The sequence below is a fragment of the Dasypus novemcinctus genome, chromosome 1 (assembly GCF_030445035.2).
Source record: "Dasypus novemcinctus isolate mDasNov1 chromosome 1, mDasNov1.1.hap2, whole genome shotgun sequence".
Taxonomy (NCBI): domain Eukaryota; kingdom Metazoa; phylum Chordata; class Mammalia; order Cingulata; family Dasypodidae; genus Dasypus; species Dasypus novemcinctus.
The window spans coordinates 115,092,441-115,119,706 of NC_080673.1; the positions used below are offsets into that span (position 1 = coordinate 115,092,441).

The following is a 27,266-nucleotide window of genomic DNA, read 5'->3' on the forward strand; positions in this document are numbered from 1 at the left end:
TTAAAATCATTGTGGCGGCTGTCTGCAGCATGCACTTAATGTTGCAAATAGAAAGAATTCACTGTAGCCTGTAGTTGTACCAATCAGAGGCAGAGGGACTAATAACAGACCATTGGCAGGACAGACTCAAAGCAAATGTTCAAACAGAAGAATTTCGCCCTTGTGCATTCCCTACACCCTCACCTTCCTCCACCGTCCCTTCCCCTCAGCAAAGTCTGATAAAGCATGTACCTGCTCCCAGCCTCATTTGCATTTAAGCCATAAACAAAGTTTCAAGGCAAAGGAATGATTCTTCCAGACTGTGCTAACTAACCACACCCAGCCTGGTGGGAGGCCCTGGGAAAGGAAATAGGCACTGGCAGCAGAGTGGGTGCAGAGGGGCAGGCATCGTTCCATTCGCAGGCAGAGAAGCAAAGCAAGAAAACGAAACCTGAACTTTTTCACGTGTTCAAAAGGACTGCTAAGCCCCTTGTAGGTGGGCTGTCACAGGATTAACTCCTTACACTCACTCTTCTTCATACACAAAGCTTCATCCTTCAAAGTCCTGTGATCTGTGAAACAATGTCGAGTTGACATCACAGACCTGCCACTGCCTACGAGACATCCTCTCTGGAAAGGAGGCCTTCTTTCAAGTCCCTTCCCAAATACCACAGGGGCTCGTTGGTAGCTATTCCTACAGCCGGTACCTACAATAGGGTCCAACTGCCCCGACTTCCCTTCCAGGGCAAGCAGCAACCCAGGCACGATCTCAGTAAGCCACAGAGAAAGCAAGCTCATACTCTTTTCCCTTAATTTTATTAACAATAAACCCAAACGGTACCTAGCTTTAGAACATACCTGCCAATGAAAAAGTTAAATGAAAAGAGGGAGGTGCCCACCCCATAATCTTTTCATTCAAAGAGGCACTATTCCACAGCCCTTATGGAGTTTACCATTAACAGATAAGCTTAACCAACAAAAATCTACTGTAATTTACACTAGCCTTGCCCATCCCAAATTTAGATCAGAAGCTTGGGCTAGCTTCGGAGGTTGAATCCAGAAGCCTTCTTGGCACACACCTAGCTCAGATTTCTTGGCATGTACTCAGCTTCGCCTACAGAAGCTGTGGGATAACTGAGGCGCCGGTGTGACCCAGTGAGCAGACAGAACCAGAGCTGCTCCCTCAGGGCTCACTCCCAGAGGCCCACAAACAGCGCACACCCCTAGCCTGAAGGAGCTGTGTCAGGAAGCTCCAGGGCAAAAATGTCAGGCTGCACTCAGATGTAATCACCAAGCTGCCTTCTGCAGATCTTTGCTGTCTCTGTCTTGCAAGTTTTTTGTTTCCTTTCTCACCGGGTTGAATGCTCTCACACCTGGTTCTAAGAAAGGTCTGCAGGGAGGCATGTCCAGTGACCGGCCCTGCCATCAGATACCTCACAGGAGGCAGATACCAAGACAGAGCAAGGGGGGTGGCTGGCCTTGGCCAGGCTGCAGCAGCTGCTGATCCACTAAAGCTTTCCGGATTCCTCTTGATCACTGGAATGGACTTCAGGAACTACAATATGAGAGTGGGAAGTCTGCTCCTCCTAAAGGAAAGAGTACTGAGGCTCAGAAGTAAGAAGAAACTCACCCAGAGCCACAAAACTATTTCCTGGCGATTAAAATCTAGACCCCAGTTTTCAGACTCCCAACTCAGCAGACTTTCCCTGGAACCCCAGAGACTATGCCAGGCTTTCCACCAGTGGTGAAAACTCCAAGTAGCATGATTTGTGAATAACTGCCCACTGGCCAGATGCTACAAGAGATATTTACACAGGTAAGCCCTGTAAGAGAGTAGGTACTGTAATCTCCATTTGAGGTGAGAAAACAGAGTCAGAGAGGATACGCACTCCAGGAGGTTGTCCGCCTCCAGGGTTCACCCTACCATGCTGTGTCTCTGCAGTAGACCTGGACTGGTGGCCCCCTTGGCCCCAAAATACTGCCTTCAAAGGCTGGTGGTGAGGGAAGGGGGTACAAGTCCCTCAAGGGTAAGTGGCATGAAGTGGGCTGTAAATGTCTCTAAATCCTGGCTGAATGGAGACATCCCGCTGTTGGGCCTGACCTGCCAGGAACCCCTCTCCAGGCATTGCTTTGTTAGACACTGGCTCTTACCTAGGAAAACAGACGGTGAACGCAGAAGCTTACGGTCGAACACAGCGAGTTTCAATAGGGGGGAAAGAAGACCTTGGTTTTCAATCTTTTCCAAAAAGAAGACCCTTTTTTTTTTTTTTTACCATTCTCAGACTTTGTTTTTAAAATACTGACAAAAACAAAAACGTCAACATACTCTACCTAAAAATCAGTTATGACAAAGTACATTTCAACCAAATTATCTACATAAATAACAAGTCCAACAAGGGTTAGCTAATAGTCGAGGACTTTCATAATTGAAAAATCTTTTGCAGTTTTTAAAATCTGATTATGGTAAAACATACATAACGTAAAATTTTCCACTTTATTTTTAAGTGTATATTTCAGTGGCAATAACTGCATTCACAATATAATGAAGACCCATTTTTAAATGTCAAAAACCTTACTGACAGGGAGTGAATGTGGCTCAAGCAGTTGAGTGCCTGCCTTCCACATGGGAGCACCTGGGTTCAATCCCTAGTCCAGGTATCTCAAAACAAATAAACAACAACAACAAAAAACCCTTCCTGTCACTTCCATGAGAGTTGTGTATTATATTTTTGCATCATAATAACTGGGAAAACACAATAAAGGGAATTTAGTAATTGATGAATTCATGGCATGTTTAATGAATTTTTTATTTTGGTAAACAACAGGATCTACATACATTTAAAAACCTGCAGTATCAGTGCAGTCTATGTAGAGGATGCTATGATCCCCTTACTTGACCTCCCAAGAACTGAGGCCCCCCAGGTTAGGAACCCCCTGGCTAGAATACTGGGTATTGTTCCAAAGGAAGCAGAACTCATGTAGTGTTCTACAGAGGAATCCATTAGGGAAGGGAGGCGCAAAAGATGGGCAAGGGGGAGCCTACCAAGCACGTTTTACTCACTTCATGATTTTGCTTAAGACCTACCCTACCCCACTTTTTCCAATGGTCAACATAAAAATTAACAATTATAAACGAATACTGATATGTAGACAGGAGAACTATGGAGCACAGTCACTTGGGGAAGGGATAAGAATGGGAGAAGAGGGAGACAGTGCCACAGAAGAAATTTAATCCCCTTCTGATATCAAATTTACCTGCCTATATGAACACAGACAAAATAAAATCATCCAGAGAAAACATCAAGGCTGCTTCTGTATCTGGATTTGATCTGGATTGCCAGGGGAGAGTGTGAACTACAGAGTAAACTATTATGCACGTGATACAGCAGTGCTCCAAAATGTGTTCACCAAGTGCAATGAGCGTGCCACAATGATGGGGGAGGTTGTGGGAGGAGTGGGGTTGGGGAATGGGGGGTATACAGGAACCTCTTCTGTTTTTTATAACATAACCTTTTTTGTGATGTATGTATCTTTCAAAAAATACAATTTACAAAAATGATTGGGATGGGGGAGTGGGATGTGGGCTGTATGGGAACCTCATGTTTTTTTAATGAAACGTTCTAATTTTTTAAAAAGGATAGCAGGTAATTAAAAAAAAATAGAGCACATGTCCATGTTAGTGGTCACAATTTAAAGCTACCCTGTCATTTCTCATCAAGGAGACTCATTTAAACATTATCACTACTACTCCAAATGTAGCTAAAATCCAAGGCTGAGAAAGTACTTTAAAAGTACTTTAAAAATCTATGCTACGTATATACCAAAGGTCAAACTTACATTCTTTAGACAGTAAAAGTAGGAAGAAAAAAAGACATTTCAACAGACTGAAAAGGCACAGCACCTATCCTATAAATGAGTGAATGGCATTAAAGCTCAAGGAACCACTGGATGGAACGTGGGAGAGTGTGGGCTATGATGTGGACCATTGACTATGGGGTGCAGTGATGCTCAGCGATGTACTTACCAGGTGCAATGGATGTGTCATGATGATGGGAGAGAGTGTTGCTGTGGGGGGAGTGGGGGGTGGGGGCAGTGAGGTTGAATGGGACCTCTAATTTTTTTAATGTAATATTTTTTAAAAAAATAATAAAAAATAAATTAAAAAAAAAAAAAAAACTCAAGGAACCAAATTAGCCAACAACCTGTCTAGCTTAGCCTCTCCCACTAGCCTCCATCACCAGGCTCACCACACTATTCAACCTTCCCAGAGCACCACTGACCTTTCATGCCCATGCTTCCGTTTATCACTGGATACACTCAGGTGTTTTCTGCTGTGCACACATGCATGCACAAATGTGTGCACACATACACTCACACACTTGCTGAAGTCTCACTCATCCTTCCTACTCAACCCTCAAAGGCCAAACTGAAACTCCCTGCCCCATTCCCAGTACTTCCATCACAGCACTCACCACAGGAAATTGCTCGAGCTCCATCAGCAGTACCTCACTCATCCTTCTACTCACAACACCAGCCACTGTGCTTGGCTCAAATTGCTTAACAAAAGCAGGTCACAGTAATAAATGAATGAACCCGTAATTAGGGAGAAAAGCTCCTGATATTGATTGTAAAGCATTACTTGTTCGCAGACGTGTCGTAATGTCTTAGTATTCTATTACTGGAGAGAATCTTAGCATTCTATTATTGGAGAGACTCTATTTTTCTAATCCTTTACTAACTAGTCAACTTCTCTCCACTGGTTACTGATATTACATAGGTCAAATAATAAGATGAAAGAGGAGAAGTCCATTTTTCCATCAGAAGGCTTAAATGAGACACAAAGGTTCTAAACCATAAGGAATCCCTGCACTGCTGAAAAGGGCCTCCGTGAAGGTTAAACACTAGGTGAGGAAAGCTTCAACCAGCCCTCTCGCTTTTGCCTTTCCATCCCACTGATAATTCAAGGCAGAAGAAGGACACTCACCTGGCTTATTTCCTTCCCTCTCGTGGCCCAGCTGCCCCTTGGTGTTCAAGCCACAGGTGTAAACTTCCCCATCCTCCAGCAGGAACACAGAGTGGTTTCCTCCACAGGCCACTTCCTTGACGCTTCTATCAGATATGAATCCACACACCTGGGGCTCAGCCACAATTCCTTGCAGGTTGGCACTGATACCAGGCTGGCCCAGAGACCAATAGCCCCAACATAACATTGTTCTTATCCTTCAGGGAGTCATGTAACCTAGTGGAGAATTTTTTTTTAAAAGGTTAAAAAAAAAAAAAAAAAGAGAGAAAATTAAGTAATAAATGAATAAATGTAACCAATTTTAAAAATGTCCCTCATCTTAATATCTTCATATACCTTGGCCTCAAATCAAAACATGGATATATATTGTTGAAAGTAATTATAACAATAATGCTATTTTGACTTTTACTAAGTTTTAAAAAACCTCTTTAAACAAGTTTTGTTTTTGCAACAGCCTTACAAGTACACATAGACAGAAGACTTGCTGAAACAATCTTTGCAAACCACTGAGGCAAGAGCAATTTTGAAATCAATCTCATGACCCTACCTTGTCCCTTCCCATCACACCTTTCCTTTGAGCTTTCTGCTTATTTAATTTAAAAAAAAATTTTTTTGAACCAAATAACACCTTTAGTTACCCTATTATTAGCTTGAACAATGATATTTCACCACTTGAAATAAAAATGAGATATGGAAAAAACAAATGTTATCTTCTCTGCCACACCCTCTTACCTACAGTTAGGATGGAGTCAGGCCTTCCATCCACTCGAGAGTCTCAGAGGACCATTCCAGTTGCAGTCTGTCTACATTCCTCTGACAAATCTACTATACTGCCTTGATTGGTAGCTTTTTCTGTATCTTTGTAATTTAACTCTCAGCCAGATCTTAATCTCCTTAAACACAGCATATACTTGTATCTCTTCTATTTAACAGGTATTCAATCAATTCTTAGCTGGTTGATTACTGATGACTCTAGCCCAGAGTTTTGTCAACTTTTAAAAAACCATGTTCCTTAAAAGTTATTAAGCCACTAAATTGTGCACTTAAAAAATGGTTAAAATGGGAAATTATATGTCACCACAATAAAAAAGCCATGGTCACCATTCACAAAAACAAAAGCAAAATCTCATCTCCTTCTACCACTTCACACCCACCAGGATGGCTACAATAAAATAAAAAGGTAAGTATGGATGAGGGTGTAGAGAAACTGAAACTCTCATACACTGCAAGTGCGAATGTAAAATGGAGGAGTCACTTTGCAAAACTATCTAACAATTTCTCAAAAGGTTAAACAGAGATACCATATGGCCCAGCAATTCCACTCTAGGTAAATATCCAAAAGAACTGAAAAGACACATTCTCACAAAAATTTGCACATGTATGTTCACAGCAGTATAATTCATAATAGTCAAAAAGTAGAAGCAACCCACACGTTCATCAACTTATAAAAGGACAAACAAGATGTTGTGTACTTCATACAATAGAATAATATTTGGCTACAACACGGATGAGCCTTGAAAACATTTATGCTAAGTAAAAGACAGTCACAAAAGATCACACATTGTATAATTCCATTTACATGCAATGTTCAGAATAGGCAAAAATAGGCACAGAAAGTGGATTTGTGGCTGTCTAGGGCTGGAGGTGGAAGAATGAAGATTCACTACTCCAGTTTCTTTGTGGGTGGGGGAAGGTGAAATTGTTCTAGACTTAGATTGTGGTGATGGTTGTAAAACTTCGTGGTATACAAAAAAACACTGAATTTTACACTTTAAATGGGTGGATTTTATGGTATGCAAATTATATCTCGATAAAGATGTAAAAACAAAATTTTTAATCTCCCTTCTCTTGCTACAGGCCTATTGCTTCTGTGGATCTGCATCAGCCAACTAGATTCTGTTGAATTTAACTACTGGATTTTTTCATTACAAAAATAACAAGCACAAAATGCTTAGTAAAGGCATTTTTCCTAGAATAGAATGTGGTGGGGAGACAGGAACCAGCACCTAGTTCTTACTATGGATAAGAGGGTGAAGTATCAATTTTCTATTGCTCCCTTCCACTTACAGACTGAAGAGGAGAGGAAATCTTGCCTAAGGGTTTGATCAGAGACAAATTAAAGGGAAATAAAACAACACAAAACCGTAACTTTAAAACTTCTTCTGGCTCTTTCTATTGCTTAAGTTGGAAATCTCAAGTAGAAGCCTCTTCCACTCAGGAAACCACCTAAAGGGTCCTTCTAGTTTTGAAAAGTCCAGGATTTAGAGAAGAAAGGGGTATTGTGGGTCAAGAAAGTCTTGGAAAAAGCAGAAGCTCCTGTTTAAGATACCAAGTTATGAGAGAGAGAATGAGGCCTGTAATATGGCTGCAAGCTTGGAACATGTCCAATATGTAATAGATCCTCTTCAGTAGAGAATGACCGATGAATCTTGAGAACCGTGATGACTGATGTGGTGCTCTGTGTAGCCGAGAAAATCATATTCTTAAAGCTAATCCCTTCCTACGGGTGTAAACCTATTGTAGGTAGGATGTTTTCATGAGGGATGGCCCATCTCACTCAGGACAAGTCTTAACCCTCTTACTGGAGTCCTTTATAAATGGAATGAATACAGAAAGAGAAAGCCACAGAAAGAAGCTGAAGGGAATGAAACCCAGAAGAGAAGGGAGAGACCAGCAGATGCCACCGTGTGGCAGAGAAGAAAGGATCAACAGCAGCCCGTCTTTGAGAAGAAAGCATTGCCTTGATGATGCCTTGATTTGAACATTTTTCTCAGCCTCAAAACTATAAGTGAATAAATTTTCATTGTTAAGGCAACCCATTTCATGGTATCTGCTTTCAGCGGCCTAGGAAACTAAAACATTTAGTTTGAAATTGTTGCCTCTTCTGTAATGACTTTTCAATATCCCACACCTTCTCTAAAAGTTAAGACAGACAATAGCTGTACTCTCCAAAGTGAGTAAAATCAAAAGGACCTTGACATAAAAGCCATTAAGTCCCTCATGAACAGCAGCCTTCATCCCTGGATTTTGAGGGAGGACCCTAAACCTCTGATCAACATGGTATTAGGGGAAGCGGACTTGGCCCAGTGGTTAGAGCGTCCGTCTACCACATGGGAGATCCGCAGTTCAAACCCCGGGCCTCCTTGACCCATGTGGAGCTGGCCCACATGCAGTACTGATGCACGCAAGGAGTGCCCTGCCATGCAGGGCTGTCCCCGCGTAGGGGAGCCCCACGCGCAAGGAGTACGCCCTGTAAGGATAGCCGCCCAGCACAAAAGAAAGTGCAGCCTGCCCAGGAATGGCGCCACACACATCGAGAGCTGACAGAACAAGATGACGCAACAAAAAGAAACACAGATTCCCATGCCGCTGACAACAACAGAAGCAGACAAAGAAGAACACACAGCAAATAGACACAGAGAACAGACAACGGGGGGGGGGGGGGGGGGGGGGGAAGGGAAGAGAAATAAAATAAATAAATAAATCTTTAAAAACAAAAAACATGGTATTAGGCTTGCATCACCTTACACGTATATTCAAGGAAATAGTCCAAAAGTTTAGCCTTGAGGACATTCAGGTTACATTTCATTTTTCAAATATACATCTTAATATAATAGTGAATATCCTTCTCTAATCATACTTCTTAAAGCTGTGATTCTTCCCATATTGAGAATCACTACTCTAGGTGCTACAGGTCAAAACCTTAGGAGTTCAAGGCAAGATGGCAAACGTCCAAAAATGTTTTACCTAATCTTTTATAGTATTTTATATGCCAATGAAAAGGAGGAGGATAAAAATGGAAATGGAAAACTCTTGTTTGATTACAGCCTACCACAGAACACTTCAAAGTAGAATTTACCAACCAATCTATACAAGAGAATTGTCATTAATTTCTAGGAATCTAAAAATGTAAAGTTACATTTTCCTTTTGCAACTCAGCCTTTAAAATCCCTAAGTGAAGCCATGCCTCAATGGGTAAAAATTAAAGATTACAACACAGATCAAGTTAATTATTTCAACCATTCTTGATAATAATTACAGTAACCAGTGATATTAATTTCTATATATGACTTAATCTCTACAATACCCTTATGGTAACTCTATCTAACTCACTCTTTGAATTCTTTAGACTTTCAGGGAAAACATACAAAGGCCCAAAATAAAATATAAAACTGAATCTCAATTTCCTGTTTTAACCTGAAATTTCTGCTTTTTACTAAGATTTGAGAGGAAGTAGGTAAGAAGAAATAAAATGCAAAATTGGGAGAAGGGGTATAGGACATACCATTAAATAGACCAGCAAGATCACATAATATATTCATAATTTCATTTGCCCAATTTGCTTGACTATTGTTACTCATGCTAGTTTTTTCCCACAATTTTAATGTTCTATGAGTTTATCTCCCCTACCAATAATTATCTAAGTAGTATCAAAGTGCTGACCATATTATCAGTCACTGTGCTAAGCATTTTACATCATTCTCATTTCATTCTCACAACAACCCTGTGCCATAAGTACTTTTTTTTCAGTCTCGGTTTCAGATAAAGAAACAAGGCTCAGAGAGATGCCCAAGAAATATGCCCAAGGGGGTGGATGCGGCTCAAGCAGTTGGGCCCCAGACTCCATGGGAAGTCCTTGGTTCAGTTCCCAGTGCTCCTTAAGAAGACAAGATGATGATGACGACACAATAAGCCAATGAAATGCATTCCACATGGGAGGTCCTGGGCAGTTCCTGGTGCCTCCTAAAGAAGATGAGCAGACCACAACAAGGAGACACAGCAAGTGGACACAATGAGCATAGACAACAAGTAGAGACAACAAGGGAGCCATCTCAAGGGAGGGGGAAAAAAAAAGTATGCCCAAGGTCACAAAGCTAGAAGGAGCAGAATCAGGCTATGAACCCAGGACTAATACCAAAGTCCATTCATCCTCAGGACTACACTGCTACCAAGAAGATTTATATACCACCCACAGAACCAGGAACACACACACACAAACCCTGCTGAAGGACTGAAAATTTGAAAATAAATTTGCCCTCTTACTAGTTTTACTAGTAATTAGTAAGAGATTAGGCAGCTGTAAATTATGCCATCCATTTAACCAGCCAAATACAATGTACCTAAAAACATGTTATCAAGAAGCTATGACCTTGTACACACCACAGTTGTATACAATGTTCACAGCAGCTTTACTCATCCTAACCAAAAATGGCAAAAACCCAAATGCCATCAATAAAAGAACAGAAAAACAGATTCTGGTATATCTACACAATGAAATACTGCTCACCAATAAAAAAGGGGGAAAGAAAAAAAAGAAGTCATGATTGGAATATGCTTAATGTCAAAGAAAGCCATAGCCTAAGGTTGTGCAAACTTTCTGAAGAATGAAGTTTAATTTAAAATAAAAGTTCAAGTGTGTTATCTTCTGCTTTTGTTTGCCTAATACATTCTCTCCTTCCCCCATCTTTATCTGTAACAAACTCCACCCACTCTTTTTTTTGTAATTTTTTTTTCTTTTTTTAAAAATTTCTTTCCCCTTCTTTTATAATTTCTCTCCCCTCCCCCCTAGTTGTCTGCTCTCTGTGTCCATTTGCTGTGTGTTCTTCTGTGACAGCTTCTATCCTTCAGCGGCACTGGGAATCTGTGTTTCTTTTTGTTGCATCATCTTGTTGTGTCAGCTCTGTGTGTGTGCGGTGCCATTCCTGGGCAGGCTTCCCTTTATTTCATGCTGAGCGGGTCTCCTTACTGGACGCACTCCTTGCGCGTGGGGCTCCCCTATGCAGGGGGCACCCCTGTGTGGCAGGGCACCCCTTGCGCGCATCAGCGTTGCGAGTGGGCCAGCTCCACATGGGTCAAGGAGGCTCGGGGTTTAAACTGCGGACCTCCCGTGTGGTAGGCAGATGCCCTATCCATTGGGCCAAGTCCGCTTCCCTCCACCCACTCTTGAACAAGGATGGGCATATGACCCTGGATAAGCCAAGCAGAAAACATCACCCTAAACCACAGCAAACATTCCAGGCTAAGCCAATCAGAGAATGCCACTCTTAAGCCATAATGATTGATGCAGGCATAAGATTACTCTGCTACTGGACCAGAGTCCTTCCCTAGGGTGTTCCTAGGAGGCTGTGGGGAAACTGCTCTTTGTCTCTGAAGGATAACTGAGGCTTCCAGAAGCTAGCTTCCCTACTTCATGAAGCCACCATCCATGAAGTCACAGGCAAGAGAGTCCCAACAGTGTCAACTGTGCCGTAAATTCCCTCTAGCTTTGTGCCAGCACCATCACCTTCACCTTTCCTAAGTATATAGTCTAAAGAGTTCCTTTTTTAAATTGTTTGTTTGTTGAGTTGGATTTCTGTCTCTTGTAATTAAAACTCTATTCACAGGGAGTCAAAACATTCCTGACTATCATCATTAATAATCATATTACTAACAATAATAGCATTTAGGACTTAATTTGTGCTTAGTCTGGATTTGGCACTTTTCTATGTGCTTCACAGATATTAAATTACTTGATTTTCTAGGTGGTAAGTACTGCTATTATCATCTCTAATTTACAGATGAACAAAGAGAGACTTGAAAAAAGAATAAGAAAATGAGACAGAGTGTTGAAGTGACTTGAGCAAATCAAAGAACCAGTAAGCGGAAGAGCTAGTATTTAAACCGAGAGTCTGGGCTCTTGCCCATTACGCTGAACCGTAAGGAGCCTACAAAATGCCCAGTGAGAAACCAGAACTTCCTAACCTGCCTCTTGCACTGTCCACAGACAAAGAGTGCCCTGATTAGTCAACCTGAACATGTGATCTGCTTAGTAATTATCTCTCAATAGCTTCAATGGGTGGATCAGCCTCCACAACACCAGTCACTGAATCCACCCAGCCATTTGACTTGCTTAGATTCCAAGCTTAATGAGCAACCTTAAATAACTTGGTTTCCATGGGAAATGCTGCTTTAGGGAAAGAACATCCTGACCAGCTAACTGGTTTAGGTCAACCAGCTTCTGGTAAGTTTGTTTAGTATGAATCAATCCTTGAGAGTAAGCTGAATTCTATATGCTTTGGTCAAGCTTTGTTTTTGGAACCACCAAGAAGATAACACTCTGTGCAATCGTGGGGAAGCAGCCTGAGGGATGGCCTCATCCCTGACTGACCAACAGAAACCATCTTTGAAATTAAAAGGACTGTTCTTCAAGAAAACTTAGAAAATCCTTCCCATCTGAGTCAGAGTAATAGCATCTTCAAGTAGTCAAAAACTGCTCTCTAGGAGAAGTATTTAAACAGCAACCACAGATAAGCTGTATGCTTATGAATGGATTATCAACCTGAAGTGGAGAGAGGGTCTAGGGCATTATGCTGCTCTGCCAAAACACTAGCAGGGAAAAAATTATCATCTTCCATTCAGGGGACAACTCTGTGCATTGAACAGAAGCCAGCCATCAATACAGCTTTCATTTAAAAATGCACTCTGGTCAGACCTCCAAATCTGCTAACTGCTGGTGTCCATAAATTTAAAGGACTAATTTCAGCAATTTTTCTGCACTGCACCTAGCAGAGTAGTTTTTTTCCCCCTTCAAGGCACATAATTATGAAAGAAGCTGCAGAAAAGCACAGACCTGCAGTGCAGCTCCCTCCAGCTCAGCACCTACGCCAGCCATCCTATCCTGACTGCTTCCATGACTGCTTCCACACCTCCTCCGTCCCGTTCCCTGCCTCTTATCTCCCCACCACAAAATGAAAGAAAGGACGGCTTCCCTTTCCATGTCACGCCTGGCATGTTCCCCTATTCTTGTAAAAGATTCAAGTTAATATTGGCAGGTCTTAAGGGTCAAACAGACTAGAGTTCAAGCCCTGAATTTACTACATACCAGCTATGAAATCTTGAGGAAGATATTTAACCATCTAAGCCTGTTTTCTGGTGTCTGAAAATGGGGAGAAGAATAATAGGGTTGCTGTGAGGATTAAGGAGAAAACGCATGGAGAAAGTGCTTAACACAGTGCCCTGTAAAGGTCAGCTGCTACAGTCCCTGTGCGCTTCCGTGAGCCCTAGCAGGCAGGGTGGTTCCCAAAAGAGCCTAGAGAATGTGACTCCTTTCTAACTCACTGCGACCAGCATTAGCTACGTTCTGCCAAATCTGCATGACAGCACAGCAGTGCTACCACCATCTGTCCCAACTCCAATGAAGGGAATCTGAGGTTGGTAGGTTTTTGCCTGTATTTCCTTTTAAATTTTAAATTCTGGGGACAGCAGCAGAATAATAAGTCTCTTTCTACCAGTCTAGTTAGTTCAATGTCAAAAGACAAGCTACAATTCCTGGAATCTGTCATACAAACTATGCACACAAATGGTTCTTATTTCTTTGTTTGAAAGTCACTGAAATCTAAATAACACTCATGCAGGACTTCTCTAATCTCAATTAAAATAAGGATAAGCTTTCTTTCAAATGAGCCTAGAATCTATCACGTGAATGGTGGTGGGGGCAGGGGGCCAGCGGGGATTCTTTGTCAACAGTGGGAAAGGCAGTGTCCCAGGCTCCAATGCTGTGCAGGTAACCTTGACCTCCCCAAATCCAGGCCTTAAATAAATATGGACCCAAAAGTCAAATGCAGATTTAATTCCAAAACAAAGATTCATTCTACTGACATGGTTTTTTGTCAGAAAAGAAAAAAAAAATTACTACCATGGGCAAAAAATGGCACAGAAGACAAAAAGAAGCACTAAACAATGTGAATTTGCTCCTTGCTGTGTCCTCTCTCCTGTACTTCAGCTAGACACTGGCCCTCCAATCCTTTCAGCCCAGGCAAGAAACATTTCCACCTCTCCCTAATGGTGCCCTTACCGCTGGTGCCTTCTCCACTGCCCAGTACTGGACTTTGCAAAGCCAGTAGAATGATCCCTCTGCTGTCTGCTGAAGCCTTGGGTGCCTTCAAAAGACACTGGAACAGACTGACAAAAATTTAAAAGCCTGTCAACACCATGTCAATGATACAGAACAACAAGAACTCTTAGACATGGCTGGTGGGAGTATAAACTCATATAACCACTTTGGAAAACAAGTTAACAACATCTAGTGAAGATGAAAATGTGACTGCCCCACAGCACAGCAATTTCACTCCTGGGTGTATGACCAGCACTGTCGAATAGAACTTTCTGCTGTAATGGAAAATTTCTATATCTATACAAAGCTGCCCCAGCCATGTGGCGATGCTGAGCACTTGAAATATGGCTGATTCAACTAAGGAAATAAAATTTTAATTTTGTGTCATTTTAATAGAAGTAGCCACAGTTGGCTAGCGGCTACAAAGCACCAAGAAACTCAACACTTTGGATGCACTGTTAGAAATAAAAGAAACGAAAATGACTCAAAAGTCCATCAATTGGAAAATGAAAAAACTGTGGAGCAAGCATACTGTACAGCAGTGAAAAATAAATGAACTCCAGCTACAAGCATCAGTATAGCTAAATATTAAAAACAGTGTTAAGGGGGGAAAAAACAAACAAAATAACTCAGAGTATGATGCATTTTTTAAAAGTTCAAACACAAGTATAACTAAATATACTATTTGGAGATGAAAACAGTGATGGTAAAGCTATAAAAAAAATAAAATGATAAATACAAAATACAAGGTCATGATTATGGGGAAGTAGAGATGGAGGGGATAATCTGGATAGAAGATAAAGGAAGCTGCAATAGCACTGATAATGCTCTATTTCTGTCCTTTCATTATTGTTTCCTAACATACATATTACAAACATTATTTTCTGCTTACAAATATTTCATGATGGAAAAAAAAAATGAAAGGTACTCTTGCACCACATAGGTAGCACTGCTTCTTGCATTCTTCCCCCAATACATCATCCATGTGCACACTGGGAGCTTCTCTATGGAAGGAACCAGGTTTCACTCATCCTTATCTAGTTCTTGGCTTGTACACAGGCACACTTACTTAAGTGAGTGTCTAGTGAATGGAGCTCAAATCTGAGAAACTGAGAAATCCCACAACCTAAATTTGTTAAATTTTATTTCCCAGATGATGTTAAAGACTGCCTGTGTGGTACCAAAATATAATAATGTATTTCTTCAATTCTAAAATACACTCCACAGCCCACTGTGTATTAGTATATCTGAAATTAGAATTCCTTTTACATCTGCAGCTGTCATTAAACTAGTGGCGTGACTTAATACCACCACCATGCTATAATTGAGGAATGTATACTCCACGAAAGAAAGACTGAACCTCTTTTTTTTATTTCTCTAAACTTAGAGACTAAAATAACGTTTAGCACATAATAAGGGCTTAATAAATAGTTGTTGTTAATAATAGTTACCATTACTGCATACCTAATAGTGTCTGAGTCTATGCTAAAAACTTTATATAGATTATTTAACTTACCCTTTAAAATAACCCCAAGGCTTAACAAGGTTAAGTCACTTGTCCAAGAACACATAAGTAAGTAGCTGAAATGGAAACTTAGTAAGGGGCAACGGCAGGATTCAAATTCAGTCTACTAGATTCCAAAGTCCATGCTCTGAACTGTGACACTATACCATCTCATGAACAAAATGAAGCCAAACCACATTCCTTCTCCAGTTTCAAAGATGTTGCTCACAATAGGTGAGCTCACATTAGCTAAATCACTGGAGATATTTACAGGCAAAGAGAACACACGTCAGTCAGAGGACTGAGTGCTTAGCAAAGTAATCCCAACAGAAGTAAACGGGCTTTCCCTTCATGTCCACTCTGACTTACAATAAAATCAATTCACACAGAAACACTTGCCCCTCCAAACAGCAAGTACTATTCTGAATGTAGTAAATATCTGAAGGAGAAAAAGTTATATCATCAAAGTGATCAACTTATTAAAGAGGCCTTAAAAATTCATTTGAGACCTTGCCCGGATCAAGATGGCAGAGATGCTTCAGGGCTTCGTCGCCCCACAGAGGTTTTGAAAAACCAAAAAGAACTAGCAGAAATATCTTTTCCAAAGTTCCAGAAAACAGTTAAATGACTACAATAACAGGCTGAGCACTGAATTAAGAAAAAGGCTCTTAAAAGTAGGAGGATCTCTCATGGCAGCCTGGCTAGCCCTGCCCCCACCCATCACTGACTCAGCACAGAGCCAGCCCACACTCCCCAGGCAGATCCAGAGGAAGCAGGATAACCCTCATGCACATACTGGGAGCTTATATGCCTGGCCCAATCAGTCTGAGGGATTTACATTTCACAACTTGCCCTGCGTGTAGAAAGAAACTCACAAAGCTTTCCTTCTGAATGATATGGGAGAGCAGTCAAGTCATGCTGCCTGGGGAAAGTGATTGCTGGTTGTAGGACATACAGTGCAGTGCCCGGGACCAAAGTTTCCTAGGGAAGAGGGGACATTTGGAATCATGTAAGGCGGTGACTTCTTAGGACCACATGTGCATGTCCAAGACAAGAACCATATGCAGAAAGGCTCCTTGGCCTGGAGCTATTCTCCAGACTCACTGCATGAATAAGACCTGAAGGACAGCAATTGCACAGGCCATTCTGAAAATTCTGGGAAAGGTGTTTTTGTTTTGTCCTTCTTTTATTTGTTGTTGGTTTTTGTTGTTATTGTTGTTTCCTGTTAACGCCAAGCATTCAAGGAAAGCTCTGTCATAAGACCAGCTAGATACAAGCTTAACAAACAGATACCCCAGAGTCTAAATTCTGGCAATAAGACATTAGTATATCAATGTATACAGGTTTCGACAAAAGATTACAAAACATACAAGAAACAGAAAGTCACAGCCCAGGCAAAGGAGAAGATTAAACCATTAGAAACCATCAGTGAAGATGATCAGACCTGGAACATTTTAGACAAAGACTTTTAAAATATGGTCCTAAATATGCTCAAAGAGCTAAAGGAAAATATGGACAAAGGATTAAAGGAAATCAGGAAAACAATAGATGAACACAAAGATAATAGTGATAGAGAGATAGATATTATGGAAAGGAACCAAAGAGAGCTGAAGAACACAATAAAAGAAATTCAAATATCCCTAGAAGGGTTCAACAGCAGGTTGGAGCTGCCAGAAGAAAGAATCAGTGAACTTTAAGATAAGACAACTTGGAAGTCATTCATTTTGAGGAGGAAAAAAGAATGAATGAAGAAAACGAGCCTGAGGAAGCTGTGGGACACCATAAAGTCTATCAATGTATGAACTGTGGAAGTCCCAAAAGGAAAAGAGATAAAGCAGCAGAGAGAATATTCAAAAAAATAATGGCTGAAAGCCTACCAAATCTAACAAAAGAAATGGGCATATACATCCCAAATACAAACCCAAAAGAGGATAAACCTAAATGACCCACACCATTGCATATTTTAATCAAACTGTTGAATGCCAAAATTAAAGAGAGAATTCTTAAAGCCACAAGAGAGAAACAACATGTCACATATAAGGGAACCTCAAGAAGATTAGCAGTCAACTTCTCATCAGAGGGAAGCAGACTCGGCTCAGTGGTTAGGGTGTCCGTCTACCACATGGGAGGTCTGCGGTTCAAACCCCGGGCCTCCTTGACCCATGTGGAGCTGGCCCATGCGTAGTGCTGATGCACACAAGAGGTGCTGTGCCATGCAGGGGTGCCCCCGCGTAGGGGAGACCCACACGCAAGGAGTGCACCCGGTAAGGAGAGCCACCCAGCGCGAAAGAAAGTGCAGCCTGCCCAAGAATGGCGCTGCACACACAGAGAGCTGACACAACAAGATGACAGCAACAAAAAGAAACACAGATTCCCATGCCGCAACAACAGAAGCGGGTAAAGGAAGAACACACAGCAAATAGACACAGAAAACAGACAACTGGGGTGAAGGGGAAAGGGGAGAGAAATAAATAAATCTTTAAAAAAAAAACAAAAAACAAAAGAACAAAAAACTTCTCATCAGAACCAGCGAGGCAAGACAGCAGTGGGATAACATATTTAAAGATGTGATGCAAAAAATTATCAACCAAGAATTTCATATCCAACAAAACTGTTTCAAAAATGAGGGGCGATTAACATATTCCCAGATAAATAAAAGCTGAGAAACTTTCTCACCACTAGACTGACCCCCCAGGAGATACTAAAGAGAGATCTGGAGGTTGAAAGGAAAAGACAATAGACAGTAGATCAAAGCTACATGAAGAAATAAAATATCTCCAGTGAGGGGAGGCAGATGTGGGTTAAGCAACTGAGCTCCCATCTACCATATAGGAGGTCCAGGGTTCAATTTCCAAGGGCCTCCTGGTAAAGGCGAGCTGCCCCGCACAGGAGTGTTGGCCCACGTGGAGAGCTGATACAGCATATGACGCAACAAAAAGAGACACAGAGGAGAGACAATAAGAGATGCAGCAGACCAGGTAGCTGAAATGGTGCAAGAGATTGAGTGCCTCTGTCTCACTCTGGAAGATGCCAGAATTGGTTCCTGGTGCCACCTAAAGAGAAGACAAGCAGACACAGAAGAACACACAGCAAACAGACACAGAGAGCAGACAGTGAGCACAAAACAATGGGGATGGGGTGGGAGGATAAATAAATAAATCTTTTTTAAAAAAGGTCCATTTAAAAAAAAAAAGATCCCCAGTGAGGGTAAAGACATGGGTAAATATAAACGTCAGTATTATATAGCATTTTTCGTTGGTAACTCCACTTTGTACTTCCTACAGGGTCTATATACAATAATATATAATGATAAGTCAACAGTTTGTACTTGTAATACATAAACATGCAACTGTGGCAGGAACTAAATAAAGGTGGGGGGATGGAATGGTATAAGAACCTAGTTTGTGTATACTATTGAGGTTAAGTTGGTACCAAAGCAAATGAGATTATTTATATTTAAGATATTCAATTTAAGCTCTATGGTAACTACAAAGAAAATACTGGAGAATATACAAGCTTATAGAGATCAGAATTAGAACACAGAATTTTTAAAAATTAATTAATTAATTTAAAAAAATTAGAACACAGGTTGCCCTGGATAGTAATGCATAATGGGTGTAGGGTTTTTGTCTGAGGAGATGGAAAAGTTTCAGTAATGGAAAATGGTAAGGATACAACAATACTGACAATGTGAGAATGTGATGAATCTCACTGAATGTTATGCTAGGGAGTACTTGAGATGGGAAAGCATATATATTTCTTAAGCTCCCTTTCCAGGCTGCTATACTAGCCTGGGTCCCTCACATATATTAACCTGTTTAATCTTCTCAACAATTCTCTGATTTAGGTAGCATCTCCATTTAAACGATGAGGAAACTGAGGTTTGGAGAAATTAAATAACTCACCAGAGGTCACACACTTGGCATTTAGACTAGAAACCAAAACCGTTCCACTTTACTTTGCAGATCTGAAAGTTAAAGAGAGAATAACTAACATTAACACAGAATTCTGCAAAGTGCTTTCATATTAATGAAACCCGGAAAATCTTGCAATTATTCAAACTTGCATATTCCCTATTCATTGTATCTTAAGACTGGAATTAGGTTAAATATCAGTCAATAATCTCTAACTCACTATGAAGATGTTACCTCTAAAACAAACTATAGACACATATAAAATTCCTGGCACTTAATAGGAAGAAGTACAAATAAAATTATTTTTAAATCTCTTCTTTAGGTGAGAGAGAGAACATTTTGGAGAATAATTTAATTTTGGCTGTTTTCTTTAATTTTTCCATGTACCATGCACATTGCAGCTACTTTTGTCCCGATTGTTATGAAGACTTTCTCCAGCCTATCATCCTTATCATCACTGCCTCTTTCACGAAGAGCAAGAGGAGAGTCTCTAAGAGGCCTTAAGCCTCTCAAAAGAAATAAACTTAAAGTATCAATATAACTTAATTTCTACTTTCTTAAGAGTAGAAAATCTCTTTCAATTTGGAGAAAATCATTTTTATTTCTGAAACAAAAGCAAAACTGTGTCTCCACAGATGCTACTCTCACCATACACAACACACAAAATTTTTAATGGTTAGGCAAAGCTTAAGAAATTTAAATTTGTTCCTCAGAATGAAATGCTATAACCAAAGGCTTCCACCACACCATTTGGAACATCTTGGAATTCATGTTTCTTTTTTCAATTAAACAACAAAAAACCAACTACTTACTAAGCAAGTACAGTTGGATGTTGGACAACCATGTTTCCTCTTTTCATGCCAAAGGAGAAATTTTGCCAAAGAGGTTTCTACCCTGTCTCTTTGATTCCTGCATTATATTTTCTCCAGAAGGTTCCTAGTGGATGGATTCAGAAAATAATGTGGAATATGTAACTTATTTTGCTTTAAAAGGGGATTATGTGTATCACTCTCCTTTTCTGATTTATAATGCTACCCCCACCCCAGAGGAAAGGATAAAAAGAGCGAGCTCCACTGTAATCTATGTATTAAAATATGTCATCTTCCCTCTCTTCGGAGTCTATTAATCCTCATTCTATTTCACTTTTCTTTCTCCCAGTCTAGAGTTAAAAATTGGTCCACTTGATGTTATCAAATCATCAAATGAAAGGTTATAGAAATATCTTTTGTACTTGCGGGCGACGGACCATACCCGCAAAAATGGAAGAGCGCTTTTCCAAAGCACTCCGTGTATAACGAATGCAAGCAAAATCGTAGAAGACTAAGCTATGAATTTAAAGTACTTCCTAACAGGGCCGATTTTAAAGCTACAGAAAAATGTAATCAGAAACAGACAGAACAATGATATACCAAAGCAAAGTTCAAGTACATACATATTCCCTGGGGCCCACGCTGCATACACAGAATCAAGGCACAGGTGCATTAGGTGCCTTCTCTACGGCACGCCCCAGTCATTTCTGGTTACACACGCTGTTCTCCGTCAAGATGTTCTGGTTTCCACACATTTACAAATGACTCAAGGTCCCACCTGTCCACAATCGTCCAAACTCCTGACACTCCCGCATCCGTCCGCGCACTTACGTGTCCCCACACACATCCACATCCACACTTCGTCCCGCCCCCGGCCCCGCCCCCAAGGCGGTCTCCGGCCAGTCCAGCCGGGCCGGGCACGGTCGCCGAGAGGTGGGTGGTGCCCGGCGCCGCGGTCCCACCCGCGCTGTCATCCGCGGGCGCCAAGACCCCGGTCCCTAGCGCAAACTCTCCGCGGCCACCCGGGTTCCCCAAAACGTGGAGGCCGCGACCTTGGCACCTGGCAATGCGCGTGGCTTTGCCGGCTCGCGTTTCACCGGGAAGCGTCCGCGCCCCGCATCTCGAGGGTGTCATCTCCCCGCTCCTAGCGGAGCCCCGGAATTTAAATGGGGGCGGGCGAGGAGGAAGGGGAGGATCATCTTTTTTACTTTCTACGTCGCAATTCCTCACGGTCTGCGGACAGCCGAATCCGGGTGCAGGATGCTCCCATTTTTAAGGCTGCTTCCGGCCCTTTCCAGTCCGGGGCGCTTCTGGCCAGAGGACGAGCCCTCGGGAAAGCCAGGGAAGAAAGAGGACGCGAGGCCCGCGGGGAGTACCCCGCCCCGGCTCAGTCCCGCAGCCCGCGCCCCGCGCTCTGCAGGCGCCGCGCCCCGCCCTCCCCGCGCGCCGGACCCCGGAGCCCACGCGACCTGCCCCAAGGGGTCGCGGGAGGCGCCCAGCCGCCGCCGCCGCGGGAGCCGCGGCCGCCCTCCCCGCAGCCGCGCGCTGACAGCCGAGCGGGGCTGGACGCGGCGGCCGCGCGGCTGCAGCTCCGCGGCCCCTGCTCCCCGGAACGCCCGCCCCGGCCCCGCGCACCTCGGCCGCCTTCGCCCCGCCGAACCGCCGCTCGGGCTTCAGACTGTGACAGCCGCTCCGGCCCGCTCGGGGTTCCTCGGTTTTCGGCGTCACAATAATAAGGAAGTTTCCCCGCAAGCCTGCGGGCGGCGGAATGCGCTCGGTGAGGAACTTCCCACCTGGCCAATGGGCGACCCTCTCGCGCGCGGCCGCGCCAATAGCGGCGGCGGCGGAAAGAGACGGGGGCGGAACGACGGGGTCCGCGGGCGAGAGGCGGAGGGAGGCCCGCGCCCGGAGCGAGGCGGGGGCGGCCCGAGGTGACAGCGCCCGCGGGCTGGCGGGCCGGCGGCGGCGTGGGCGGCGTGTCGGCCGAGACCCGGCGGCGGGGCGCAGAGCGTTCGCGCCGGCATGAGCTCGCTTTCCACCGGCGGGAAGCGAGCGGGACTGAGCCGCGGTTGGTTTTCAGGTTTGGGGCTCCGGTTCCTATTATTTATGTAGAGGTGACCCAAAGACAGGCGGCGGCAGGGCGGTGGGAAAGCTAGAGGGTGACAAATGAGGGTGGATTACTAAGCGTTTTATTCCACGATGGACTCCTCTGTTTTATTTTGCGGGGTGGGAGAGGCGGGAAGGAGGTCCGGTGCAGCGCCCCGCGCCGCCTGGGCGTTTCTGGAGAGTCAGGGGCCAGAGGAGAGCGGTGCTGCAGGAGAGACGACCGGTAGGGAAGGTTGGAGGGTGGTAGACGCGTTAGCGCGAGATCCTAAATCTTGTAATCTAAGACACCCTCGAGTGGATAAAGAAAACCCTAAAACCTAACAATGGTTTAAGAAGTTTGTCCTCCCGCACTTTTCCCTGGCTCTGAATCTTAGCGCTGCCTCCTTCTCCCCAAGGTCACAAGTGCTTTCTGAATTCCCCTGGCCGTGTCTGAGCCACAGATAATCTTCTGAAGAAAGCATTCTCCCAAAGGTGACTTCACAGGTCTGCCCCCCTCCCCTTGATTTAAATTTGAAATGCAGAACGCTGGGAAAAGTACTACTTTAACCCAAAGGACTCTCCTAATGGAAGAATTTCTGTAATCTGGCATCTGAACCCAGGAGGTTCTTTAGGGCTGGGATTCTTCCCAAAGACTTTCAGATCACGTCAGATCTGCAATCACTTGCTCTGAGAATCTAACAGATTGGCCAACGAAAAAAAAGAAGTTGTGGGGAATGGTGTATCATGGGGATGAGACAGTGTTGACGGGCAATGACCACTCAGCGAAATAAGACAAATTGTCCGAAACTCTGGAGGAAAGAAAGAAAGCAAAAGTTCAGTTAGCTAAGGTGATCTAGGACAATTGTACAAAACCTTTAAATTTTGTATCACACGGACACCGCTTAGAAGCTGCAGACAAGATAAATAGAATTCACTTATGCTCCAGATATCTGGCAGTTTCACAAAAGCTCAATTAATTACCGACATAATCCCAATTTAGGTAGAGATGGTATCACCGACAATGAACGGAAGGTTGGCCAAATAAGGGTCATAGCAAGAAAAGGGTCATGGGGGACAAGTACTTGAGAAGGAGAGAGTGAGATCATTATTATGCATGTGACGTTTGTAATCGGTCAATATTTGGGTCAGTATATCTGGCCCATTCCTCAAGTTTTTTCATATGATATTTCACCTTCAGGAAAAGGTTGGCTGTCAAAGACGCACTGCTTGGGGCTGGGATAGGAGTGATTATTAAATTACAAACTAAGGCACTGTAAGCTTCCTTACCAAATAAACAGCCAGAACCCCGGGCATTTGTACATATGTAGAACAACCAGTGAAAGTACCCATGGAACTTCATTTTAATTTTCTTAATTGAACCAACATAAAATGGCAACTTCCTCAGCAATCAGGTCTTGCTGCATTTACCAAAATGCCTTGTAAATGTCCTCATCAGCAACATAGTCATAACAGAACTGGCAACTGATTTAAGAGGCCGTGGTTTACTTTTTCTTTCCATTTCTATAGCCCTGCCTTCCATCCATTTCTTTTTTACTCCCTTTTGTTCTCTGTCAAATAAATTTGCCCAGCCCTGGGGGTACTTTGGTGAACAAAACAGCATAGTTCCTGTTGCCATGAAGCTTGCAGACTAGTGGGGGAAGAAAATATTAACCAAATAATCATACAAATGTGTTATAGTTACTAACCATAATAAATTTTATTAAAGAAAAACAGTCATGTTAAAAATAAAATGTTTGGGGAGCCCATCTCGCTCAAGTGGTTGAGCGCCTGCTTCCCATGTCTGAGGTCCTGGGTTCAGTCTCTGATACCTCCTAAAAAAATGAATAAGTGAAATAAGATAATAAAAAATTAAAATGTTTAATGAAGTACTGATACATGTTTACAGTATGATGAACCTTGAAAATATTGTGCAAAGTGAAAGAAACCAGTCACAAAAACCATATAGGATTCCATTCATATGAAAGGTCCAGAAGAGGGGAATCTATAAAGACAGAAAAAGATTGGTGGTTCCCCTGAGTGCCGTTGGATGGGGAAATAGGGAAGGCGATAGCTAGAGCATATGGGGTTTATTTTGATGGTGAAGAAATGGCTTAAAATTGACTCTGGTGATGGTTGCACATATTTGTGATTATACTAAAAAACCATTGAATTGTACATTTTAAATGGGTGAACTGTTGGTAGGTAAACTATCAGTAAAGATGTTTCAAAATAATTAAAACGTTTAAATAAACTTAAACATAGCCTTTGGCAGGCAAAAGGGATGGATCAGAGGGTCCAGCTCCCTCACTGAGCAAATGAGGACTCCCCGTGACATGCGAACTTTCCCAAGGCTGCTGCACACCAGACTCCACAGCTCACCTCTTAAAATGCCTACTCCTATTTAGAATTGAAACGGATTTCCAATAGAGTAGGACTACTGTTTAATGATTGTTTTCTTTCTTCTCTATGTTTAATTTACTTGCCCTGCGGACTGACATATGCTTGGTAAGCTTAGAAACAGAGTTCTGATATCTCAAACCTGTGGAAAAAACGAGTTAGCCATGACATCTTGTCTCACCCATATACTTTTTTTTTTGTTTAAGATTTATTTATTTCTCTCCCCCCCTCCCCCAGTTGTCTGGACTCTGTGTCCATTCACTGTGTGCTGGCTTCTATCCTTATCAGCGGCACTGGGAATCTGTGTTTATTTTTGTTGAGTCATCCTGTTGTGTCACCTCTCCGTGTGGGAGGTGCCATTCCTGGGCAGGCTGTACTTTCTTTAGTGCAGGGCGGCTCTCCTTACGGGGTGCACTCCTCTACGCGGGGGACACCCCTGCGTGGCAGGGCACTCCTTGCACACATCAGCACTGCGCATGGGCCAGCTCCACACGGTTAAAGGAGGCCCGGGGTTTGAACCGCAGACCTCCCATGTGGTAGACAGACACCCTAACCACTGGGCCAAGTCCACTTCCCTCACGCATATACTTTTGAAAAGGGGTTTCCTCACCTCTAAGAGGGGAAAGCACTGAGTATTTGAAAGATAAAGTATATGCATCCTAATGACGAATGTGTTGCTTAAGTGCATACCCTGTGGCCCCCCCCAAAAAGTACTCATTTGTCAGTCCAGTCAGTACTCAAGGAAAAAATCAGATGTAAACATTTTTCATACTTTTTCACTGTTTTTGGTTATTTAATACACTCTATTCAGGGAAGGCCTATATATACCCAGGCTGAATTATCTAAGCTTAGTGCAAACTGTCTTGTAAACACACCATTAATTTATAAATGTGAAAAATAACTTGGAAGACAGTCATCATGTTAAGTCAAGTATCAATATCACCATCAATCAAATAACCATTAAACAAATATTTATCGAATGTCTTCTATATGTAGTATTGCTGGCAAGAAGCATCATTCCTGACTACAATGAATTTACCACCATTATAAATTTTCTTTTGTTTTTCTTGAAGCTATTCATAGTTTGCAGATTATCAAGCATTAGAATAAAGCACAAGTAACTTTAAATATAAGACTATAAATATCTGAATATATAAATATGCTCACTGGCATAATATAAGTTAAAATGTATTAATGATTGTAGGATTAGATGCTTGAAATCTATGAAAACCTTATGCTCAGCACTGGCTCATCTGAAGATTTCAGGCAATAAAGCCTTTAATAAGTGAAATCTTTCATGAAGCTTTCTCTTTTCAAAAGGTTACCAAAATTGTACTCTTCGAAAGGCATCCAAGCTGTCACTATGACTAGATGGACTCACAAAATAAGTACTTGGGAGAATTTAACAAAAACCATGTTTTTTACTTAACCTGCACAGTGTGCGCATATTTTACCTGCCAAAAATCTGGCAGGTGTTCCCCTTCTAGAGGCAATGGAGCATATTCTTCAAAAGTTTACTTGTATCAAATCAAAATAAAGCTATAAGAGTGAAAAAATAGCCTGTATTTGAAATTATATTGAGTTAAATGGAATTTAAGGAATTTCATTATATTCTAGAAAAGTTAATATGAACCTGTGGAATTTCAAGAGGTCAAACATATAACAATATTAGACAGTTTTATCAATTGGCCATAAGGTCTGCAAACGAGCAAATACACATGAGTGGCTTATGGTTACTGTATTATAATTACATGATATGTTCAATGACATGCTGTGGTACCTTAAATGTGCTGACCTGTTGCAGTGAGCATGGAGCATTGACACATTTTCCTCAATCCCAGAAAGCACCTGCAATGTGTTCCTCGGCTGATTTCTCCCTCTGATTTTTACTTAGTAAACCTATACCTTTAGTATACTCCAGAAGATGTAAGTAATCCAGGGGATTCAATTTATATATAATGTTACATGGTATAATTTACTTAATAGTATTCTGTAAAAAAATAAAATAATACTGTCTGTGTTTTCAAACTTTATGGCCACCCTGAAAATAAAAGGAGACTAATATTTAACTTTCCACTGGCCTTTGGCATGTAGGTAAAAACCCAATGAAATCTGCTGTTTATATTTACTTGTAAACTTGTTGGCCAACAGATTGTCCTTATTTTACAGGTACTAGTACCTGATTCTTTTTCCACATTTCCACTTGTTTTCAAAAGCCTAGAGCAAGATTTATGGCCAAACTGTACAACTCTTATTGCAAGCATTTGGAAAAGTAACCTCATTTCAAGGTTTATTTTAACTTTCCTATGTCATTTTCCTGTTGCACTCAATTTCTTACATACATTTAAAAATTACTTTTTTCTCTTCAGGAACATAATACATATTCACTATAGAAAATGCATAAAATACATAGAAGAAAATAAAAATTATCTGTCCTTTCACCATCCACTTTTTAAAAAAAGATTTATTTATTTATTTCCCCCCTTCCCCTACTCCACCCTGCTGCTTTTTGCTGTCTGTGTTGTCTTCTCTTCACATTTTCTCTCCTCTAGGATTCACCGGGATTCAATCCTGGAGACCTCTGATGCGGAGAGAGGTTCCCTGTCAATTGTGCCACCTTGGTTCTTGGTTTCTGTTGTGCTTCACCCTGACTCTCCCCTTGTCTCTCTTTTTGATGCGTCAT

The 27,266-nt window shown here is 42.1% G+C and overlaps 1 protein-coding gene across 8 annotated transcripts in view; it reads right to left on the reverse strand.

Moving 5' to 3' along the window:
- The window catches only part of HERC3 (HECT and RLD domain containing E3 ubiquitin protein ligase 3), a 130,216-nt gene extending 108,076 nt beyond the window's left edge, over positions 1–22,140 (reverse strand). The window contains exons 1-4 of one of the 8 annotated variants that reach the window (XM_004480548.4): positions 21,737–22,140; positions 20,105–20,228; positions 19,284–19,345; positions 4,964–5,218 (exon numbers count right to left, since the gene is read on the reverse strand). In XM_004480548.4, coding sequence (XP_004480605.1) covers positions 4,964–5,189 — 226 coding nt within the window. In that variant the 5' untranslated portion in view covers positions 5,190–5,218; positions 19,284–19,345; positions 20,105–20,228; positions 21,737–22,140. Of the gene's footprint in view, positions 1–4,963; positions 5,219–19,283; positions 19,346–20,104; positions 20,229–20,724; positions 20,992–21,161; positions 21,550–21,736 lie in introns of those variants that run through there. The other 7 variants (XM_023585243.2, XM_004480550.4, XM_004480549.5 and 4 more) reach the window with 7 other exon arrangements.
- Positions 22,141–27,266: the final 5,126 nt, after the last annotated feature.